General features: G+C 42.0%; 5 protein-coding genes across 7 annotated transcripts; 2 read left to right on the top strand and 3 right to left on the bottom strand.

The window, feature by feature from the left end:
* Positions 1-1,119: 1,119 nt before the first annotated feature.
* On the top strand, positions 1,120-3,642 carry LOC104802025 (O-glucosyltransferase rumi homolog). Its single transcript, XM_010525436.2, has 6 exons — positions 1,120-1,468; positions 1,685-2,253; positions 2,360-2,552; positions 2,668-2,732; positions 2,822-3,032; positions 3,104-3,642. The coding sequence occupies exons 1-6, from the start codon at positions 1,301-1,303 to the stop codon at positions 3,473-3,475; spliced, it is 1,578 nt and encodes a 525-aa protein (XP_010523738.1). The 5' UTR covers positions 1,120-1,300; the 3' UTR covers positions 3,476-3,642.
* A 204-nt stretch (positions 3,643-3,846) lies between these two features.
* LOC104802026 (AT-hook motif nuclear-localized protein 9-like) lies at positions 3,847-6,368 on the bottom strand. Its single transcript, XM_010525437.2, has 5 exons — positions 5,357-6,368; positions 4,917-4,984; positions 4,649-4,780; positions 4,413-4,574; positions 3,847-4,331 (listed from the first exon to the last, which is right to left on the bottom strand). The coding sequence occupies exons 1-5, from the start codon at positions 5,799-5,801 to the stop codon at positions 4,089-4,091; spliced, it is 1,050 nt and encodes a 349-aa protein (XP_010523739.1). The 5' UTR covers positions 5,802-6,368; the 3' UTR covers positions 3,847-4,088.
* Positions 6,369-7,055: 687 nt separating this feature from the next.
* LOC104802029 (F-box/kelch-repeat protein SKIP4) lies at positions 7,056-9,332 on the top strand. Its single transcript, XM_010525439.1, has 3 exons — positions 7,056-7,156; positions 8,043-8,552; positions 8,657-9,332. The coding sequence occupies exons 2-3, from the start codon at positions 8,071-8,073 to the stop codon at positions 9,252-9,254; spliced, it is 1,080 nt and encodes a 359-aa protein (XP_010523741.1). The 5' UTR covers positions 7,056-7,156; positions 8,043-8,070; the 3' UTR covers positions 9,255-9,332.
* Positions 9,321-14,142, bottom strand: LOC104802027 (beta-amylase 7). Its single transcript, XM_010525438.2, has 11 exons — positions 13,744-14,142; positions 12,938-13,612; positions 12,127-12,411; positions 11,751-11,828; positions 11,454-11,657; positions 11,123-11,317; positions 10,564-10,728; positions 10,209-10,469; positions 9,878-10,096; positions 9,576-9,792; positions 9,321-9,463 (listed from the first exon to the last, which is right to left on the bottom strand). The coding sequence occupies exons 2-11, from the start codon at positions 13,346-13,348 to the stop codon at positions 9,435-9,437; spliced, it is 2,064 nt and encodes a 687-aa protein (XP_010523740.1). The 5' UTR covers positions 13,349-13,612; positions 13,744-14,142; the 3' UTR covers positions 9,321-9,434.
* Positions 14,143-14,443: 301 nt separating this feature from the next.
* Positions 14,444-18,527, bottom strand: LOC104802034. 3 transcript variants are annotated; one of them, XM_010525454.1, is made up of 8 exons: positions 18,476-18,527; positions 17,966-18,247; positions 17,342-17,704; positions 17,191-17,258; positions 15,940-17,110; positions 15,714-15,829; positions 15,433-15,622; positions 14,444-15,349 (listed from the first exon to the last, which is right to left on the bottom strand). In XM_010525454.1, the coding sequence occupies exons 3-8, from the start codon at positions 17,490-17,492 to the stop codon at positions 14,751-14,753; spliced, it is 2,295 nt and encodes a 764-aa protein (XP_010523756.1). In that variant the 5' UTR covers positions 17,493-17,704; positions 17,966-18,247; positions 18,476-18,527; the 3' UTR covers positions 14,444-14,750. The 3 variants fall into 3 exon arrangements, with proteins under 3 accessions (XP_010523756.1, XP_010523757.1, XP_010523755.1); XM_010525455.2 differs by lacking the exon at positions 18,476-18,527 and having other exon boundaries at positions 17,342-17,563; positions 17,966-18,409; XM_010525453.2 differs by lacking the exon at positions 18,476-18,527 and having other exon boundaries at positions 17,966-18,409.
* Between the last annotated feature and the right edge of the window lie 507 nt (positions 18,528-19,034).

Genomic DNA, 19,034 nt, shown 5'->3' on the forward strand with positions numbered 1-19,034 from the left:
TATATATATATATATTCTCAGTTTTATGATATGCTTTGTGTGGTTTAAGACGAATTCTATTTAATCACAAAAAATTGACATACGAAGAACGACCCAAATAATTATAATATCCTATCATAGAAAACTAATAAAATTGGTGGTGAGGTGGACTAATGACGTGATTTGACAATGGGGTCGTATTATTATATCATAATAATCAACTTAAGATGTAAATGCTCCTAGTACACGTTAAATATAAAAATTAAAAAAAAAAGAAAGAAAGAAAGAAAAAGGAAATAGTCAATTAAATATATATATTAAAGTTCTGAGATAATACAAAGATAAATGCAGACTTGGACTTGTTGCAACTGCATACCTAATCTTAAGCATTTTAGGTTGCGGCCCTATGTTTTTATTATCTGACTATTCAAATTTTTATTTTATTTTTGGGTTATTCAACACTTTGATTTGTCCCCTTTTTTTTTGGCGTGTGGAAGAAAAAAAAAACAAGCATTTTGATTTGTCATGGTGCGGCATGACTCTTAATGGTTCGAAGAAATTAAGCCAGAGAAAATAGGTTTCACTAATTATGCGATTACCCCTTTTTATTCCGAAAATATCCGAATAATTGGAGTCGAATATGAATAATAAAATATACATGTTTTTATTAAATTATCATTAAACTTAGAAGGTTACCATTATTAGACCTGTTTCTCTTAAATGATAAAAATCTTCTCACCCTCTCTTTTTTTCTTCCCTCTAATAATTATCTCTTACTGTTCATTTCCAATCTCATAAACTCTAGAAAGTAGAAACTAAAGAAAGAGGAGGCGAGTCCAATCTCAAATTGAAACCCTGATTTAAATACACAAATTCGAATATTCTAAAAAAATTTAGATATACAAACCATATTAAATCGTAAAAAAAAAAATAAAGGGAAAACAAATTATCCATCGATTTTAGCTTTCCGTTGGGCTCAATTTATCCATCGATTTCATGCCTCCCGTGTTGAAAGGCGCATTCAGTTTTTTTTTTCTCTCCACGGAAAAATGAAGAATCGATACGTATCCATAACTTTATTCCAATATATATATATATATATATTAGGGTTATTCGCAGGGAGCATGAAGAATTTGACTTGGGGAGTTGCTTTCGTTTTCATCAATCCCTATTGATTGATTTATCCTAATCAAACGTAGAAATATGGTGAAGAAATCCTCGGAACATATTGTCTTAAAGAGAACCACGACAAGTTCTATGAGGTTGTGAGATCAAAATTAGCCGTCTCTCTTCGTGTACTTTAGCTTTGGATCCCCCTTCCATGGGAGAGAGCGGGCATGGGAATTATCACGTGGTGCAATCTCCGCTTGGAACCCCGAAACAGAACACAGCGTTTCAGAACATAACTTCCAGATTGGCCAGGACATGGATCACCACTACTATCTTCATCTTCTTCCTCCTCGGCGCCTCCCTCTGCTGGATGGATATGGTATGTTCCTCTCAATCCCGCCACGATTCCAACGCACGTGCACCGTGTCCGTACGTACACGAACCGTACATAACCCTTGTTTCCATACCAGTATACGATGAAAAGGGCTGTACATGATCGTGTATAGATGCAGCGTCTTCTGTATGTATTACCCTGTTTTCCCTCGCAAATTCAACATAAGAACTATGTCTTTTCTTGTTTTTGGCTGTTCTCTAGGTCGTGGTGAGAGAGGGTCGAATCCAATTAGTACCTTTGGCCACAAGAAACAATACGAACAGCCCTAGAACAGAAGTCAAGATTCCGTTGAGCTGCTCAGCCAATCAGACCATTCCACAGGCATGCCCTTCAAACTACCCGACAAAGTGGGAACTCTCCGATCTCTCGGCCACGGAGACAGAGCCGTGTCCTGACTACTTCCGGTGGATACACCGAGATCTCGACGCCTGGCGGAAAGAGGGCATCACGAGAGAGACGTTGGAGAGGGCAAGACCAAAGGCACACTTCAGGTTGGTGATAAAAGGAGGGAAAGTGTACGTGGAACAGTACGATAAGGCGTTTCAGACAAGGGACGTGTTCACGATTTGGGGGATAGTGCAGCTGCTAAGGTTGTACCCCGGTGGCGTTCCGGATCTCGAGCTTCTGTTCATGTGCCACGACAGACCCGCGATCTGGAAACGTGATTACCAAGGAGTGAACGCCACGTTGCCTCCCCCGCCGCTCTTTCACTACTGCGGTCACAGAGACGCGTTTGACATCGTCTTCCCCGATTGGAGCTTCTGGGGCTGGTAATGTCTCTTTCGTTTCCCTCTCTGATCCTTTCATTTTCATCAGCATATGTGGCAACTATATACACAGATCAGATGACCAGATTAAACAACCATTTGATGTTAGGCCGGAGGTGAACATAAAGGCGTGGAACAAGTTATCAGAGGGCATAGCAGAAGGGAACAAGAGAGTGAAATGGAAGGACAGAGTTCCGTACGCCTACTGGAAAGGAAATCCTGGTGTGTCTTCTTTAAGGGCAGAGCTCATGCGTTGTAACTTCTCCGACAAGTATGATCCCATGGTCCATCTTTATGCCCAGGTAGTTATACATATATATATACACACACACACACACGTTTATGCATAATCGCATGCGTATATATGTAGATATGCAATCATATATCATGACCCCTTTATATATAAACGTCTTTCAGGACTGGGTGAAAGAAATTGCACAAGGGTTCAAGGATTCGAATTTAGAAGACCAATGCACGCATAGGTATATATACACATATATATGCTCTTGGCCATCTTTGATGGGTGTTTCTAGATGATATGCTCGAATCTTGACTCAAATCTGTTAAAAAGGTACAAGATTTACATAGAAGGGGTGGCATGGTCGGTGAGCGAGAAGTATATACTAGCGTGTGACAGCATGACATTGTTGGTAAAGCCCGAGTACCATGATTTCTTCAGCAGAAGCATGGTGCCGATGCAGCATTATTGGCCGATCAGGCCTTACAGCAAGTGCAGAGACATCAAGTTCGCCGTGGAATGGGGCAACAGCAACACTGACAAAGTAAGTTCAAACCCACCAAGAAAACATCTTTAACCATCTGATCGTGCTGATCCGATTCGATATATATATAGGCCGAAGCCATAGGGAGAAAGGGAAGTGGGTTCATACAGAAGAATCTGGAGATGAAGTACGTGTATGATTACATGCTGCATCTGTTACAAGACTACGCAAAACTGCTGAAGATGGAAGTGAAAGTGCCGGAAGGAGCAAAAGAGGTGTGCTCAGAGACAATGGCTTGTCCGACCGATGAAGGGCCGGTGAGGAAATGCATGGACGATTCGATGGTTACGTCTCCGAGTGACAAGGTTGCTTGTTCGATGCCGCCTCCTTACAAGGAATCTGAACTCGAGAGGTTTCTTGCGAGAAAAGTAAGTGCAGAGAGAAAGGTTGAGAAGTGGGTGAACGAGTATTGGGAGAGACAGAACAAGCTTCGGCAAAGGTAATGTAACATTATTAGCGGTCCGATGGGAACTTTCTGATTAAGCATTCAAGGAATCGGAGTTAATATGTGTGTTTTTTTTCGGAGTCAAAAGTGTCAGATTAATGTATGATGACGACTTTATACTTGTAAAGCACTTCCAATAATAATATTCACAAAAATAATTAATTCCGGATGTTATTAGTTCGATGTGCAAAAATATTGAAATTAATTTTCAAATGCATCAACCGAAAATTTTCAAATGCATTTTAACACAGAGACAAAACTCAAGGAGAAAGCTAGAGAAAAAGGGCCACGTGTGAAAATAAAACCCATCAGCGAAGGCCCAATAATCACGGCCCATAAGAAGAAAAAGGGGGGGGAAGGGTAGAATGGTAAAATCCAAAAGCCAACATTGATAAATACAGACTAAAGATAAATTCAGGAATATTTCACAAGTCAAGAACCGTCATTTGATCGATTTATCAGCTAAAGATAAATACAAACTGGAGATTCAAAATCACGAGTCTTTCTAACGTTTCCCAAGGTTAGCTCTATCTTCTTCGTCTTCCTAAGTTCCATGCTTATATATGGCGAGGGGGGAAAGTGGGAAGAGATGGCCTGGTATGTCGTCATCATCATCCACGCATGAGATCGATGTCCATATGGGCATGACGCATGTCCATGGGACGTGAGCCAGTCGACCACATGCCTACAGATGTCGGAATGATGTTCTGACCCAGCTGAGTCACGGGCGAGACCGAGTTGTCGTCAAGCGTTTGATCGTTAGTGGTGTCGTCTTGGACAACCTCGGAGGAAGCTTCTTCTCGTTTCTTGTTCTTCACCTTCGGAGCCGCCCATATGAAACTTCCGACAATAACCTGCCATGCAATGCAAGCAGCAACCCATCAAGATCTCTGTTTCACCCGAGCCAGCTTACAAGAAAAGAGAAGAAAAAGCACCTGAACAACACTGGCTGCAACCAGTGGCCCTCCGATTCCACCGCCAATGACTCGTCCATCCGGGCTAGCGAGCGAGACTGAAAGATTTCCAGCTCGGTTCCGGTAGCTTCCATCGCTCGTGACCAGATATGATGCAGACAGAGAGAGGATCTCAAACCGGCCCTAAACATACACAGACACGATAAACACAGTAAGCATGTCTTGTTTTGAAGGGATGAGATGAAAAGAAATACAACCTCGTATGTAATGGCCACTGGGGAAGATGAAGACTGATGAAGAGTTGCAGTAGAGACGGCGCCACTTGCGGATAAGATGCAAATGGCCCTCGGACCTTGCTGCGAGAAAGCTGACACCTTTGCTGCAATGTCCTATGAACAAGATACCGATCAGTAACAAGAGGGGAAGATAATCTGAAGAAAAAAAAAACAGTTGAATCTTTGATATATATACACAGAATACTATACTATCTGATACAGAAATATACAGATAGAGAAGAAAGCCTACTTCGCCTATGGAAACCGTGATGACGTGGGGTGTGAAGCTCATTCCTGAGGAAGAAGGCAGATAATCACCTATAAAAAAAAATCCAAGAAGACCCATTTGGGATTTAGCATCGAGGAATCCAGAAATAGCAAGTTCTGTGAATGGTGAACTCTTAAATACGAAGTTGTCAGACGGAGATGTAACGAGGAATCCGTCAGACTCGCATGTAGGAATAAAAAATTATATTCCAAACCCATAATCAGCATTAAAAATTCCGTCGCTTTTTGGTTAATCCTCCAAGCAAAAATACATGTATCCATATTATGTACAGACAAAACATAGATAATAAGCTCATATGATTCTCAGCCATTTTTTCCGGCGCTAAGCGTATCCATACATTTACATGAACATAAGCATAAGAGGCAAATTCGCAGAAGAGATCCGAAGGAAGAGAGTCTTACCGATGGAAGCTAACCGTTGTTTGCGGCCCGATCCCGGAGGCCGTCCACGGCCGCGTCTGTTAGGGTTTGGGGTCATGGTCGAAACAGACGGAGACAATGCCAGCGACACGGAACCGTCTTGTCCGTATTTCCTCGGCCGCCCTCTCTTCCTCTTCACGGGCATCTCGCCCGGCGGCGGAGCAACCACATTCATGCCGACGTGGGGCGGAACCGCCGCCGTAGAGGACGGAGCGCCAGCCGGAGAATGCTCAACGGACAAAGGCGGAGACCCGAATCCGGCGGAGCTTCCCGTGTTTGACCCGAACGGAGGGTTTGAATTGGACATAGGGTGAATCCCTTGTGATCCGTGGAACGTCGGTTGAGTCGGAGGACCCGACCCGGATATTCCTCTCTGGATATAGTAAGAACCCGACCCGGATAACGCCATTGCATCTCTTCTATCCATGCATTTACGCCTAGAGGAGCGAACTTTATACGATTCCGGTGAGATGCAAATCTCTACCCTAAAAGGTTCGAAATTTGTGGCTAAGGATATAAAGCGAGGGAGAAGTGTTTTTTTAAAGGATAAATGGATAAGAAGAAAACGGAATCAAAGGTCGAGACTTGAAAAGTTATTGACTCGAGGGAAAAGACATGCAAGCTAAGTTTCCAAGCTCACGAACACAACCAGGCGTTTTCCACAATCCAAAAGAGATTAGATCCAAAAGAAAACGCTTCATTCCCAGTTTTCCGACAACAACATCCGAACATTTTCTTAAGAACACTGGTCTCTCTCTCTCTCTCTCTCTCTCCGGGAAGTAAGAAAAGCTAGAAAGCTTCCACCATATACAATGGTGGTTTCTGGTTTGATTTTAGGGTTACCACTATTATCTGTCGTGCCTTCTCTCTTTCCCCTTCATCTGCGTGTGAGCGTGATGTTGCTTTTTCCTTTACTGGGTGACAGAGAGAGAGACAAAAGCAAACAAGAACCCTCCAATCCAAGAGACCGCCAAAGAAAAGCATTTACTGTGGATAACAATGGGATCTCTTCCTTTTTGAAATATTGGAAATTGAAAAAAAAAAACAGAAATAAATAAACGTATTGACTTTGACTATAGATCTATGGACTTTTCAGCAAAAGGAGCCAACACTCATGGCGAGGCGCGTGTGCAAACAGAAAGCATGCACTAGCATTCTTTACTTTTTGGTAAATAAATGCACAATCTTGATCCTTCATCTTCAATCAGAAAGATCTCTGGAACTGATACAAACACCAAGTAATCTTTGTATGATCTCTCCACTGATGTAGATGATGATATTATAAAAGATGCTGCGTTGAGAGAGAGAGTGAAATACACGCGCTAGGCTCCCATTTGACGAGAGACTGGGAAGAAGACATCTCAAAATATCTTAAGAGGACCCATTGTATGTATGTATGTATGTATGTATGTATGTATGTATGTATGTATGTATGTATGTATGTATGTATCATTGTATGTATGTATGTATGTATGTATGTATGTATGTATGTATGTATGTATGTATGTATGTATGTATGCATGTACGTACACATGACTCATGAGAGGTTCAGGGGTGTTTCAGATTAAAACAAAAATATAATATCTCTTTTGTGAAATATAGATAGTACGAGGACCTATGGGCAAAATATAGGGAGAAGAAGCAAGAAAGAAAAAAGAGATGCAATGCGAAATGGCGTGGCCTTCTTGCAAATATAAGATATCGAGATGCGACCTTTTTCTTCTTCGCCGTGTGAGAGTTAACAAAATAACAGAGAGCTCTCCCTTGGTATTTGTCCGACAGGTAAGTTTCTGCCGAATTTCCTCGCGATCTCAAGTCAGTTTTGTTCAATTTACAATCATTTTTGATTCCTGTATCTATCTTAGGGTTTAGATTTGTCTGTCGCGATCTCAAGTCAGATCGGAGGCGCATTGTGATCTAGGGTTCCTTGGCATGTCTCGTTTAGATCGGAATACCTGCGGATTTGGAACTTTTGTGATCTGGCATGGAAGGATTTTGTGAATCGATCACAAATTCAGTAGCAAAACTCGGATTTTTCGTCAATGTTAGGTGTTAGATACACACGAACGGGAGTTTTGTAAGCTGAATTTACCGTTACAATTCTGCTTGTATAGTTATTGCCACCTGTACATGATTAGTATATAAGCTATCACAATGGAGTAGAATGATCAACCGAGAATTTTCCCAAAATAGAGTCTTTGCCTTCTTTCTGCTTGCCCTGTTGTCTGCTCTTCTTTTCTCGGCTTTTCCCAGATTTTGTTTTGGCTGTTTTCCTGGCTTCCAAACACTTTGGGTGCCAAATCTGAAATTAGGGAACAAAATTTCAATAGCCACTGAAATTAGAAAGGTCCAGTTGTCAGCACTGATATAGGGCGGTTTGAATTTGATCGTAGTTTATTTTTCTCTGAATGTTTTTGTCTGCCATCGTTTTCATTTTCCTTTGAATGTTTTGTAATTTCAAGAAAGACGTTGTCGTTGTTGAGCTTTGGAAGTGAAACGTCTCTCTTTTTCTGTTTCGAAAGTTGTCATAGAAATGAATTGAGTAGGCAATAATCTGTCAGGGACGTTGAACCCAATCCAATTCCAAACTACATTACAAGTCACTTGAGTTCTAAGTAATTTTAGGAATAGTGATTTCTGAAAATTATTTGTGTCTCTTGCTTTATAGGGTCTCATTTGGTGGATGAATTTCAAGAATGGAACGTACAGAACAGGAGTCCGAATGTGTAGATGAATCAGAAGAAAAACAAATTCCGATCATAAATGGACTTCCGGATGACATATCTCTTTCCTGCTTGGCCAGAGTTCCTAGATGCTATCACACGAGGCTGAAGTGTGTTTCCAGAAGATGGAGAGATTTACTGTGTAGTGAGGAGTGGTATGATCACCGTAAGAAGGGCAACTTGGCTGAATCTTGGATATACGCATTGTGTCGTGACACATCGGCCCGTGTTTATTTGTATGCCCTAAACCCTAACTCATCAAAAAGATCGTGGAGAAGGATTCACGAACATCCACCTCACTTATGTATGAGAGAAGGCATGGGTTTTGCAGCAATGGGTAAGAGACTGTATGTGCTGGATGGATGTGGCTGGTCAGAAGATGCTTCTCATAATGCATACTGCTATGATGTTGCCAAGAACACTTGGGACCAAATTCCTCACCTTTCGACCAAGCGGTAAAATGCCCCTTCCCTTTCTCCTTTACTTTTAGATCATCGTTTGTTCTTCATCTGCACAAGTTTCAGTCCGGTATATCTATAGTTTGATGCTCATGTTTCAGGTGCTACTTTACATGTGAAACATTGGACGGAAAGATGTATGCAATCGGTGGTGTAGGGCTCGAGCCGAGCATTCCACAAACGTGGGATGTATATGAAGATTCCACGAAGGCATGGGAATCTTTCTCAGACACAAACATCGTCCCCGGGATTGACGATTCATTTGTGATGGATGGGAGAATATACGTTCATGGTGGTGGGTATTCGAAAACTTCAAATGTGCAAGCAGCAGTGTACGAGCCATCGACCGGTACCTGGAAACAAGTGGATGACGAGATGGCATCAGGGTTTCGAGGTCCAGCAGTTGTGGTGGGCGACGATCTCTACGTTTTGGATCAGAGTTTCGGAACTACGCTGACAATGTGGTGTAAGGAAACGAGGAAGTGGGTTAGGCTTGGGAGGCTTGCGACGAGGCAACCATGTCGGCTTGTGGCCGTCGGAAACAGAGTCTTTGTGATCGGGAGGGATTGCTACACGGTGGTGGTCGATGTTGAGGTTGCGAGGAAAACGGCGGTTGGATTAATGGTGTGTTCCTCCATACCAAAGGCTCCGACTGATGATATTTTTGTTGTTATTGGCTGTAGATCCGTTGCCATATAATTTCGTCTGAAAGTAGAGATATTAGATACATGTTATGGGTAACAAGAAAAATAAAAAGATCAGACGGGTTTATCCAAAGGATTTTGGTCATCTTGTCTACCGGCGATTTACAAGGGAAAAGAAAGATTCTAGCCTTAGATTAAACAATGAACTTCCCATTGACAAGATCACGCAAACATGTCAGAGAGGTTGATCCATTACAGCTTCCCCTGATGAGACAAAAAAAAAACATAACAAAAACCACATCTTAGATTCATATGTATTAAACATTTCAAAAGATAGATGTCAGATCTCAATGGGGGTGGATAGGTTTTATTCTACCATGCATTTTCTTGACAAACCGCTCGAATTCCACAAGGTTTTGAGCCTCCATGAGAGCTGGGTTGAGTCTACTGTAGGCAAAACAAGACACATGCCTTCTGTCTGGATCATTCAGAAACTTGGCACTTGCCAGTATCTTGTTATACCCTCCGTCATGGAAAGGTAGAGCGCTCTCTCTAGCGATTGGTATGTCAGCGTCCCATGCCGCGTTCGACGCCTGCGATTTGATACCCTCTTATCCATCCGAGTTTGGTGAGGGACATGTTTAAGTGGAAAGAAGGAAGGAAATCATAAATTGTAACCTGCCAGGCTAATGCCTCGGGTTCTGCTAACGCCCCAGAAAAATCCTCAGAACGGTTTACCACGTGCACTTCTCCCGGTGCATAATTCAAACAGGCTCCATGCTTCTTCAGTACAGACGCAACCGCAGCATAACCGTCATGGTTGCAAGGGTTGTAAAACCCAGCAGTTATTTCAGCAGCGTGGCTCACCGTTCTGTACCACCAGTGGACACCTGGGAGCTGTTCACCGATTAAAAAAAAACATCAAATATGCTGAAATCAACCCACAGAAGAGATCCGAAATGATATCTCAAAAACCTTGCTTGTCGGTTTGTTCAAATCGAATAATCACCTTTGCAGCAATGCAGGTACCTTCAAATGCCAATTTAGCAAGAGAAAGCACTCGATCAGTATGATCTATCAAAACCTGTGAGTACCATTTCAGAAAGAATCTCCCATAGAAGTCATCGTAATCACCCCCGTCACAGAAGAAACCAGTTTCGTGTGGCTGGGAATTATAGGAACCAGCATTATCGGGCCCTCGAGCCCAAAACAGGTGACCCCTTGCTTCTGCTGCCTTCCTCAAGCTCTTTAAGAGATACTTGTCGTAACACTGCCAAGAAAAATGGAACAGTCATCACGTTGAAGCAGACCTAGACGCTGTCTCATCTTAAGAATAGTAAAAATTGGATGGTGAAGAAAAACACCTGAAATTCTCCAATGCCTGGATATCGCCAACCGTGCTTTATTGGACAAGAAGGATACCGTAACTCGCCACAGGGGCCTAGTCCAATGTCAATCATAGATATTATACCATCCTCAAAGAACTCCGCAAGTTCTATCCGAAAACTTCTCATGTAATCAAAGTATACCTAAAACAAGTCCACAAATTATAAAGAAATGTTACAGGGTTTTGTTAGTTGAAGTCTCTACGTGCTAAAGAAGTAGAAAAAGAAAAACAAAGCATGGCCATGGCAATAACAAGAAGAACTTGGGACTGGAAAAATTAGGCAGCATGTTTTTCTCTCGCAAACGCGATAAAAATACAATACAATAGTTTTGTCACTCTTATTACTACAGAAAGAGTTTAGATCAGGTCGGATCTGAGCTTATCAAAGTGTGGCATTTGATCAATGTATTAACATAAGAAATAGTGACCATAATGGCATGCCTGCGGAAGATCATCAGGCATAATTGCAGAATCAAGTGAATCAATTAACTCAACAAATATGAATGCATGATGGTCAATAGTTATATCAGGTATACCTCGAGAGCAGTTCGGCCTCTGAAAACCCGTTCCTTGTCAATACCCCAAGAAAGACATTCTGGATTTCGCCTTCCCTCTCTATCAGTGAAATATATGTCTGGATTGCTTCTGCCAATTTCTGCAACCCAATGAGGAAGTGGAATACAAACATCATCACCAACGTTGCCTCCACATTCATGAAAGGACATCAGAACCTGAGACAGAAAAAAAGAATGCTTGAGAAGCTTCTGGAGCTCAGTAGCTGGAATATTTCAAGGCAACCCCACAAATGAAGGCAACAAGAAGATTCCCGAAAGCAAAAGTGCATGCCTATGAAGGTATAAAACAGACCTGTATCTTAAGGTTAAGATCTCGAACAATCTGAAAAAGCTGCCTATATCCAGTCCAGTTATACTCTTGAGGGGAATTTCCCTCGACTATTCCCCACCAGCAATCCACTTTAACTCCATCTACATTGATTGACTTCAACGTCCTCAAGTGCTTCAGCAATCCATCTCGATCAGCCAATTCACACTTCATATTGATAACCCCTAGCTGCCAAATTTTTTTAAAAAAGGCAATTTGTTTAATAGAAAACAGAGGAATTCAAAATACGGCTAGGTTAAGGATAACAGCAGAGATGCTCACCGGTAACATCATATAAACGGGAACATAGGGAGTTCCAGAAAAATCTTGCTCGGTCAGATTTCGAGGTATCTCAGACACCTACAATACAGGAAACATGAGGAAAAACCATCCGATTTAGAACATGCATTCATAGAGACAAAATCAAGCATAGGCAGAAAGATCGATTCTGAAACCTAGTAGTAAGATTTGTGCTGTTTTATTCTCTTGATATTCTTTCCTGATACTCCGGTGACTACCAGTAGAATAATTTTCCTAAAGGCACTAGCTACTGATTGAGATCAAATATGCAATGCAAAGAAAATTATTGTATATGACAATACACTGCCCTAAAAGAAAAGGAAAAATCTTTGTCCAGATAATAGTCACTCTTCATTACCTGTTTGGCATTGATAGCATCAACGGTACTACCGGCATGAGGGAGAGCCTCGGTCTTATTTACACTGCTAACCATTTCTGCAGGTTGAGTTATACCGGTTGGGGATAGATCATAAGGTGATGGTGTGGGCACAAAAACACCTTTCATATGGCATGAATTGAACTCTCCTGAGCTTTTGAATCCAGGCGATAATCCTCTAAGGGCAGGAGGTGAGGTCTGTTGCGATGCCATCTGGGAAGATAATGAAGCACCTGCTGTAGAAGAACCACCAGGAGGTCTGGTCCCCTAAAATGTTCAAGCCGGAATACCATTAGAGAACAGATTTAAGCATTTTGAAAATGAATAAATCAGAATATATAACTCCAAGCAAACTTTTGCAACCTCGTTGCAAACAATGTACAAAGTAAAATGATGGATCATAGTTCATGCGAACAAATGCATGAGGATTATGCCATCTAAGCATGTTCTTCTGACTTACACAAGAAATACTAGACAATCAACGCAAACTCATCCTGTCTGACTACAACAAACTTTTTTGTTCTTTCACCTCCTACAGATCGTTATAACACTTTTTTGTTCTTTCACATCCTACAGATCGTTATAACACCATTTCCAAGAAGACTCTTAGGTTAAACTACAGAGGAGCATTGGTCCATAACAATTGTCTCAGACAACAGAAACCTTAACATAATAGATTTGGGCCAACTAAACACCCCCCCCCCCCCCCCCAAAAAAAAAAAAAAAAAAAGAAAGAAAGACTGATACAACTCGAACATACAGACACATTATATAGCCAGGGAGAAATAAGTACCTGGGATTTGGATGGAAAAGTAGTTCCATCTGGAAGAACAACCCACCCAGCTTCCCTGGCCAAAGCTGCAATAACATCATTGATATCAGCTCTAACCCTCAGATTATAATTCCCATGCCTCCGCAGCCCTCCCAGGATTCTTGCAGTTATGGCCCTTCGGTGGCGTTCTCTCAACTTTGTTCTCTCCTTCTCTTCAAGCGGTCTGCTTCTGCGACTTCCTCCTCCGCCAGGTGTGCTTACTTGATCTTGGAATGACTGTTGATGCATGAATTCGTTACTACAACTGCCTTGAACGGCATGCCGTCCTCTGTTCTGCTGATCTCCATCATCTTCCTCCTTCACATCCAAATCCATTTCCTCATCATCATCCTCTTCACTGGTTCCGATCAGTTTCTGCATATCTGTCGCCATTGTTCCTCTTCTTAATCCAACCGACCGACCTCTGTCACTCACCAACACTGTTGTCTTTGTATGAACAGTCCATCTCTACTTCCTGTGGTTCGAATATCCCACGCGTCGCACCTACTGAACAATGTGGCAAATCGTTCACTGATCTTCCTTCCTTCCAGCATATCACTTACCCGGAAAGTCGAGAGAACGCCAGAAATCAGTAAATTGATCTTCTCTAACGATGCGAAGAAGCTCTGTCTTACTTCCTAAAGTTCGCGGGACTTCCTACGAGTAAAAACAAAAGAATTGTTCATACAATCAGCATTTTCCCCCTCGATTGCATCTCCAGACAAGAAATTGAAAAGCTTTCTAACCAACAAGGCAAACACAACCGTTCCTTCAAGCAGATCAAGTACCTTATCAGATCATCTGCTTTGGTGACCTCAGTCTATGGTGCAATTCCCTCAAAGACCACAAAAATTCTTATCGAATTACTGTCAGAACGCAGACAATTCTCCGACCTCTCGGCGAACCTTCTCAAACCCTAGCGCGCTCCAGCAATCGGAGCCGAATACCGGCGCCGATCTGCATAAAATATCCGGAGGCGGCGGAGAAGAGACGAAGAAGCAGGAAGCCGGAGGATCTCCGGCGGGTGAAACGGCCGGGGAAGAGGCGCGTGAGGGAGAGTGCAGCTAGAGAGGGGAAGACGAAGGTTCGCGCGTGTGGTGAGTTAGGGCTCGAGCGTGTCTGCGACACAAGTGTGTGTGAGGCTAAGGCTTGGCACGAACGAGGCGTGTGTGGGTGGGAGAACGATAAAAGGAGAGAGGAGATTGGGGGTAAAACGTGTGAGGCGGTCACGTGCCTCCGTCACGCCTTTCCTATGTATCGCTGAAGATAATCACGTGACCTACCTGCCCCCCAGTTGCAGCCAGCCACACGATATCTCTAATGTCGTGGAATGCATGCCGTTTCTATCTTTTCCATATGGACTGCGTCCCGTCTCTAAGCAGACGACAAGATGTGGAAGGCACGTCCATTGAGATCGTAATGATACAGTAGTTTCTATCTACCGTGTGCGGGTAATTTTCTTTTCTCATTGGAATCAGAGAAACTGACAAAAAAAAAAATCACTCTGGTTTATTTTACTGATGGAACAAACGTAGAACTAGTTTTCACAACTGAACTCAAAACCCTCATGGCTCCAGACAGAAGCCAAATGGAAAACAAAGCATGGAAGAAACACGAGAAAGACTCTCCTCAGTCCTCGGAGCTCTGGTTTTTATCTCTGAAAGAGAAGGGCAATAACTGTCACGCCCACGTTATTCTCCAGTGGATGTAAAAACTGTACAGAACACCATGAATGCCTTTCTTGGTAGCAGAAGACCTTCTGCCAACGGTAGCAAAGAGTGGTGACGTCGATGTGTCAGCATGTACAAGTATGACCAAATCTATTCAAGCTTCTAATACTCTCTTCCAATAACTCGTCCAGGATTATTTCACCTGTCTCCCTACCGACACTGCCGGTATCGAACCGAAGGTCCATCCAGCTTGCAGTTCTGGCCATGTCTTTACCCACTATTTGGTCCAGGGTATGAGGGTACGGTAGAGGATGGAGATGCCAGTAGACCTCTTCTTCTGCCATTTCCACAAGATCTTCCACGTCTGACATGATCCATACAGTTGGTTTGACAAATGAAATCCAAGGGCCAGAGCCGAATTCATTCCCGCAAAACTCCATCAGAACTTCGTTGATGCAGTCAGAAAGGAGCTTCTTGTCATTGCAGAGTTGGTTAGGACACAAGTCTATGTCATTGATCAAATCTGGCTCGAGAAGCTGGTCTGTATGGCACGACTTCATGCAAAGCTTTTCCCAGTCAAAGCCCGAGGCTTTTATCACGGCTTTAACGAATGCAAGCGTTGATTCCTTGTCATCCACACTAGTTCTGGATTCGTTGTCTTGATCAGCTTTCGGAGAATCGGGTCTGTCAAATCTTATACACAGTGGTTGCATCCGCATTTCACCTGTTATGTAAAGCCAAGAAACAAGGTTAAGCCCCAAAATTTCGGAAGAAAAATCGAAAAGAATAACACTGAGATACGCATACCTGAACGAGCTCTACTTCCTCTTGGGCTCATGTCATCATCGGTAAATGGTGGTTCAAGCACAGACACGGGACTTAACTTTCCGGGAACATCAGTTGCACTTTCTTGGCAATCAGTCATTCTAACTGAAGAGTTTGGTGACGACTCTGGTGGGGAAGATGATGATTGCCCCTCGTCAAATGTTTCGTGGAACTGAAATAAAGCAGGAAGATAATGAGATCCTCCTTCAAACAAACGCCAGAACGAACGATGTATCATCTGTCATAAATGCAAGCTATCTTACCTGTCTCAAGGGCTTCTTGTCTCTATTTTCGTCTCGCCATTCTAATGCATCTTCATCAACATCTGTTATCTGAATCTCTTCCATGGTGTCGGCTTCCACTAGAGTGCTTGAATCACCTGCAGAGTACACTCATCAACCCAGAAAGCGTTTTGTCAAAAAAAAAAACACACAAATTATACTTGGTTTGGAAAGAAATGGATCAAGAGAGGAAAAAAGAAAGAATCACCTCCTGAGATAAGGGTATCAATGACAGATACTGTTTCATGGTGTTTGTCTGAATCTTCATCAACCAGTTTATCTGAACTCAATCCATGTGTCTCAGAGTAATCACCATCTGAACTGCATGGTTGAATTGTCGGCTTTTCTGCCGTGTGGGTTAATGAGGTCCGTCCAGGACTGGCTGCCGGTGAGGAAAACTGAGGAAGAGAAAGAATCCTCCCAAGGATTCTCGGTACTTCTTTGCTTCGTAAATTCACATCGATGATATCTCCGTTTTCTAGCATTTCAGACAGGTGTTTCTTGGCCGCGTTATAAATACTAGACATGCTTTTCTTCGAATCCTTGCTTGTGTGGGCAGTGTCCTCTCTATGTACCTCTTCTTCCAGGCAACAGCTTTGACTCAGATCAGACACTGTCTCTGAAGCACCATCATCATGGACATGGAGATCATCACATGGCTCCTTCTTGACTGCAGCAGATTTCAGTATTCTTTTGATAATACTGAGAAGAAAGCGAGAACCGTTCCAGGACTTCTTGAATGCAGAACGAGATCTAGGTGATGAGCCGATATCTGAGCTATTTGTTCCGGGTTTTAAAATGACGATGGTTCTTGGACTTTGAGGTGTACAACCTTGATCTGAAGAGCTCATCTCTGGTGATTTTGCCTTTCGGTTCAAGAATCGGTGTTTCTTGTGCCCAATTCTGACCTCTTGTTTGGAGACTATAGGCTCTTCTACTGTCCGGGGATCCTCTTCTTCTTCTTCTTCTTCCGTTCTTTGAGAATCTTCCATCGATGGCAGACTAGGTTCTTCTTTAGAACCCGAACCCTGAAATGCCCCTAACAGGTCCTTACAGCTCTGGATCTCGCCTTCCTTCTGAGCTATCAACCGCTTGATAACCTCGCTGAATTTTTCTTCAGAATCGTCGTTATTCTTCGTACAGCTCGTAAATTCAGGGAGACTGCTCACAGACCGGTCATCTGAATCATCACCAGCAACTGGAACATTGATACTGTCATGGCTTTTACTGCAGGTTTTGTTCCTTCTCCTCCGAATTCCTCTGCATTGTGTTTTCTCATCATCCTCTCTCTCTTTCTTGGCAGACATTTCCTCTTCAATGAGTGTCCTCACACTCAAAGTACCAGTCTCCGACTTGACAAGCAGCCCATCTTCTCCTTCCTGAGACACAATTACAATCTGAATCAGCTCCTTAGTTCACTTTCTGAAACCAATCTGAGTAATAAGACACCAAAACTTACAAGGAGTTCTTGAGAGTTGTCGCTAGAACAAGTCGGCTTGTCATGCTTAGCCATGAAAGTACAGTTACCTGCACGGATTAGTCACCAGAAAAGCTTCGCAGATGAGTTCAACATTAACACAGATACATGTCTTTTTTTTGGGAGGACAGACCTGTGATTCGTTTGCTTCCACGTTTCTTGTCCGTCAACAGTTTCTGAGAAGATCCTCCACCCCGGAAATCAAACATGCTTATAAACACCCAGGCACATCCTATCCGATCTGTTCTTTCCCTTGCAAGAGTTTTCCGACAATCTTGGTCCATAACATTCAGATTCAGCGCTCTCTCTCGTTATCCTCCTCTGTTTCGCGATCTTTTTTCACCGGGAACCAACTCTGGATGAACAGACAAAGATCAAGAAACGCGAATTCCGCGAAAACCTGAACTGGGTCAGAAAATCTTCAACTTCCGAGTTAACAAGAACCCTCCACCTACAGAATACGAACTGCAGAAGCTAGAGGTTTGATTCACGATTCCTATAAACAGATAGAAACCCGTAAGAACAAGCAAAGGATCCTGTCGGAACCACCAACGTGTTTTAAACACGAATCGGCATCTAGTCGGACTCATCAGTTCCACAGGTCTTATACACACTGCAACTGAGACTTGGAGGATGGATTCATGCAGGGTTTACACCCGTTAATCTGAACCACATCATTACATTGGATACCTTTCCTTTCGAAGCAAGCGAGTCTTTTTATCCCAAAAAAAGAAAAATAAAAGTATAAAGATCGTACCTTTAGAATCCGATTCGATTTTCCCAAGAAGGGGAATCCGAAATGCAAGCTCTGAAACGTCACCGAACGCGTTCGACCACCATTTTTTTGCTCGAGAACAAACAAAAAACCCCTTAAATTTCCGGATTCTGTCTGAACCCTTCGCTAAATTTGCGGGCTTTGCTTCATCTGAAACTATACTCACGAGTCGAGTCGAGTCGAATACTGCTCGAAGCACGAGGGTGGATATTGAGGTGAAGTGTCATATACTACACCCCTCTCTCTCTCTCTCACCCTAAAACCCTGAAATGTTAGAGGGAAAAAAACAAAAACGGGTTGGGATTGGGAAAAAAAATGGACGATTTGGCATCCAGATTTAAGAGTATATACTAAAAAAGACAAAAACCCATAATAAAAAACACGGTTCTAAGTGTAATGATTTGCATCTTTCAGACGACAAAAGAAAAAAAAAAAAAAGAGAGAGAGAGAGAGTCATCTGTCTGGTTCAAGTGCAAGCATCGGAAGTCTCACCCATAACTGTTTGCCACGAATTTGCATATACATGCGAATTAGTGTCTTCACATAAATGTGTGCGCCTATATATATATAAAGAGAGAGAGATTAAAAAAAATATATGTTTATTAATTAGAACAAATAATAAACTATTTAAATACTAATTATTGAACAAATTTAGGAGAAATAAAAGAAATTAAAGAGATCGTCCAAATCTAACATAGTATCTTTCTATAATAAAATCTAAATCTAAGATAATATCTTTTTAACACCATAAATTTTTTTTAAAAAAAATTGTTTATTATGTTTTTTAAAATATTCTATTTAAAATAAATAAAATGCTCTAGATAACAGGAAATAAAAAAGAAACTATGGTTTACCAAAAAAAAAGAAACTATGAATGATAGAGATTCGATGTCTCCAGAAGAAACTTTTTTACTCTTAATATCATATCAAATATAAATTATCGAATAAATTTATGAAAAATAAAAAGAATAGATAATCTAAATCAAAATATAATATCTTCTTATAATTAAAATCTTAAATATAATATAACATCTCATAATATTATATATAT

This window comes from Tarenaya hassleriana, unplaced genomic scaffold, assembly GCF_000463585.1.
Source record: "Tarenaya hassleriana unplaced genomic scaffold, ASM46358v1 Cleome8, whole genome shotgun sequence".
Taxonomy (NCBI): Eukaryota; Viridiplantae; Streptophyta; class Magnoliopsida; order Brassicales; family Cleomaceae; genus Tarenaya; species Tarenaya hassleriana.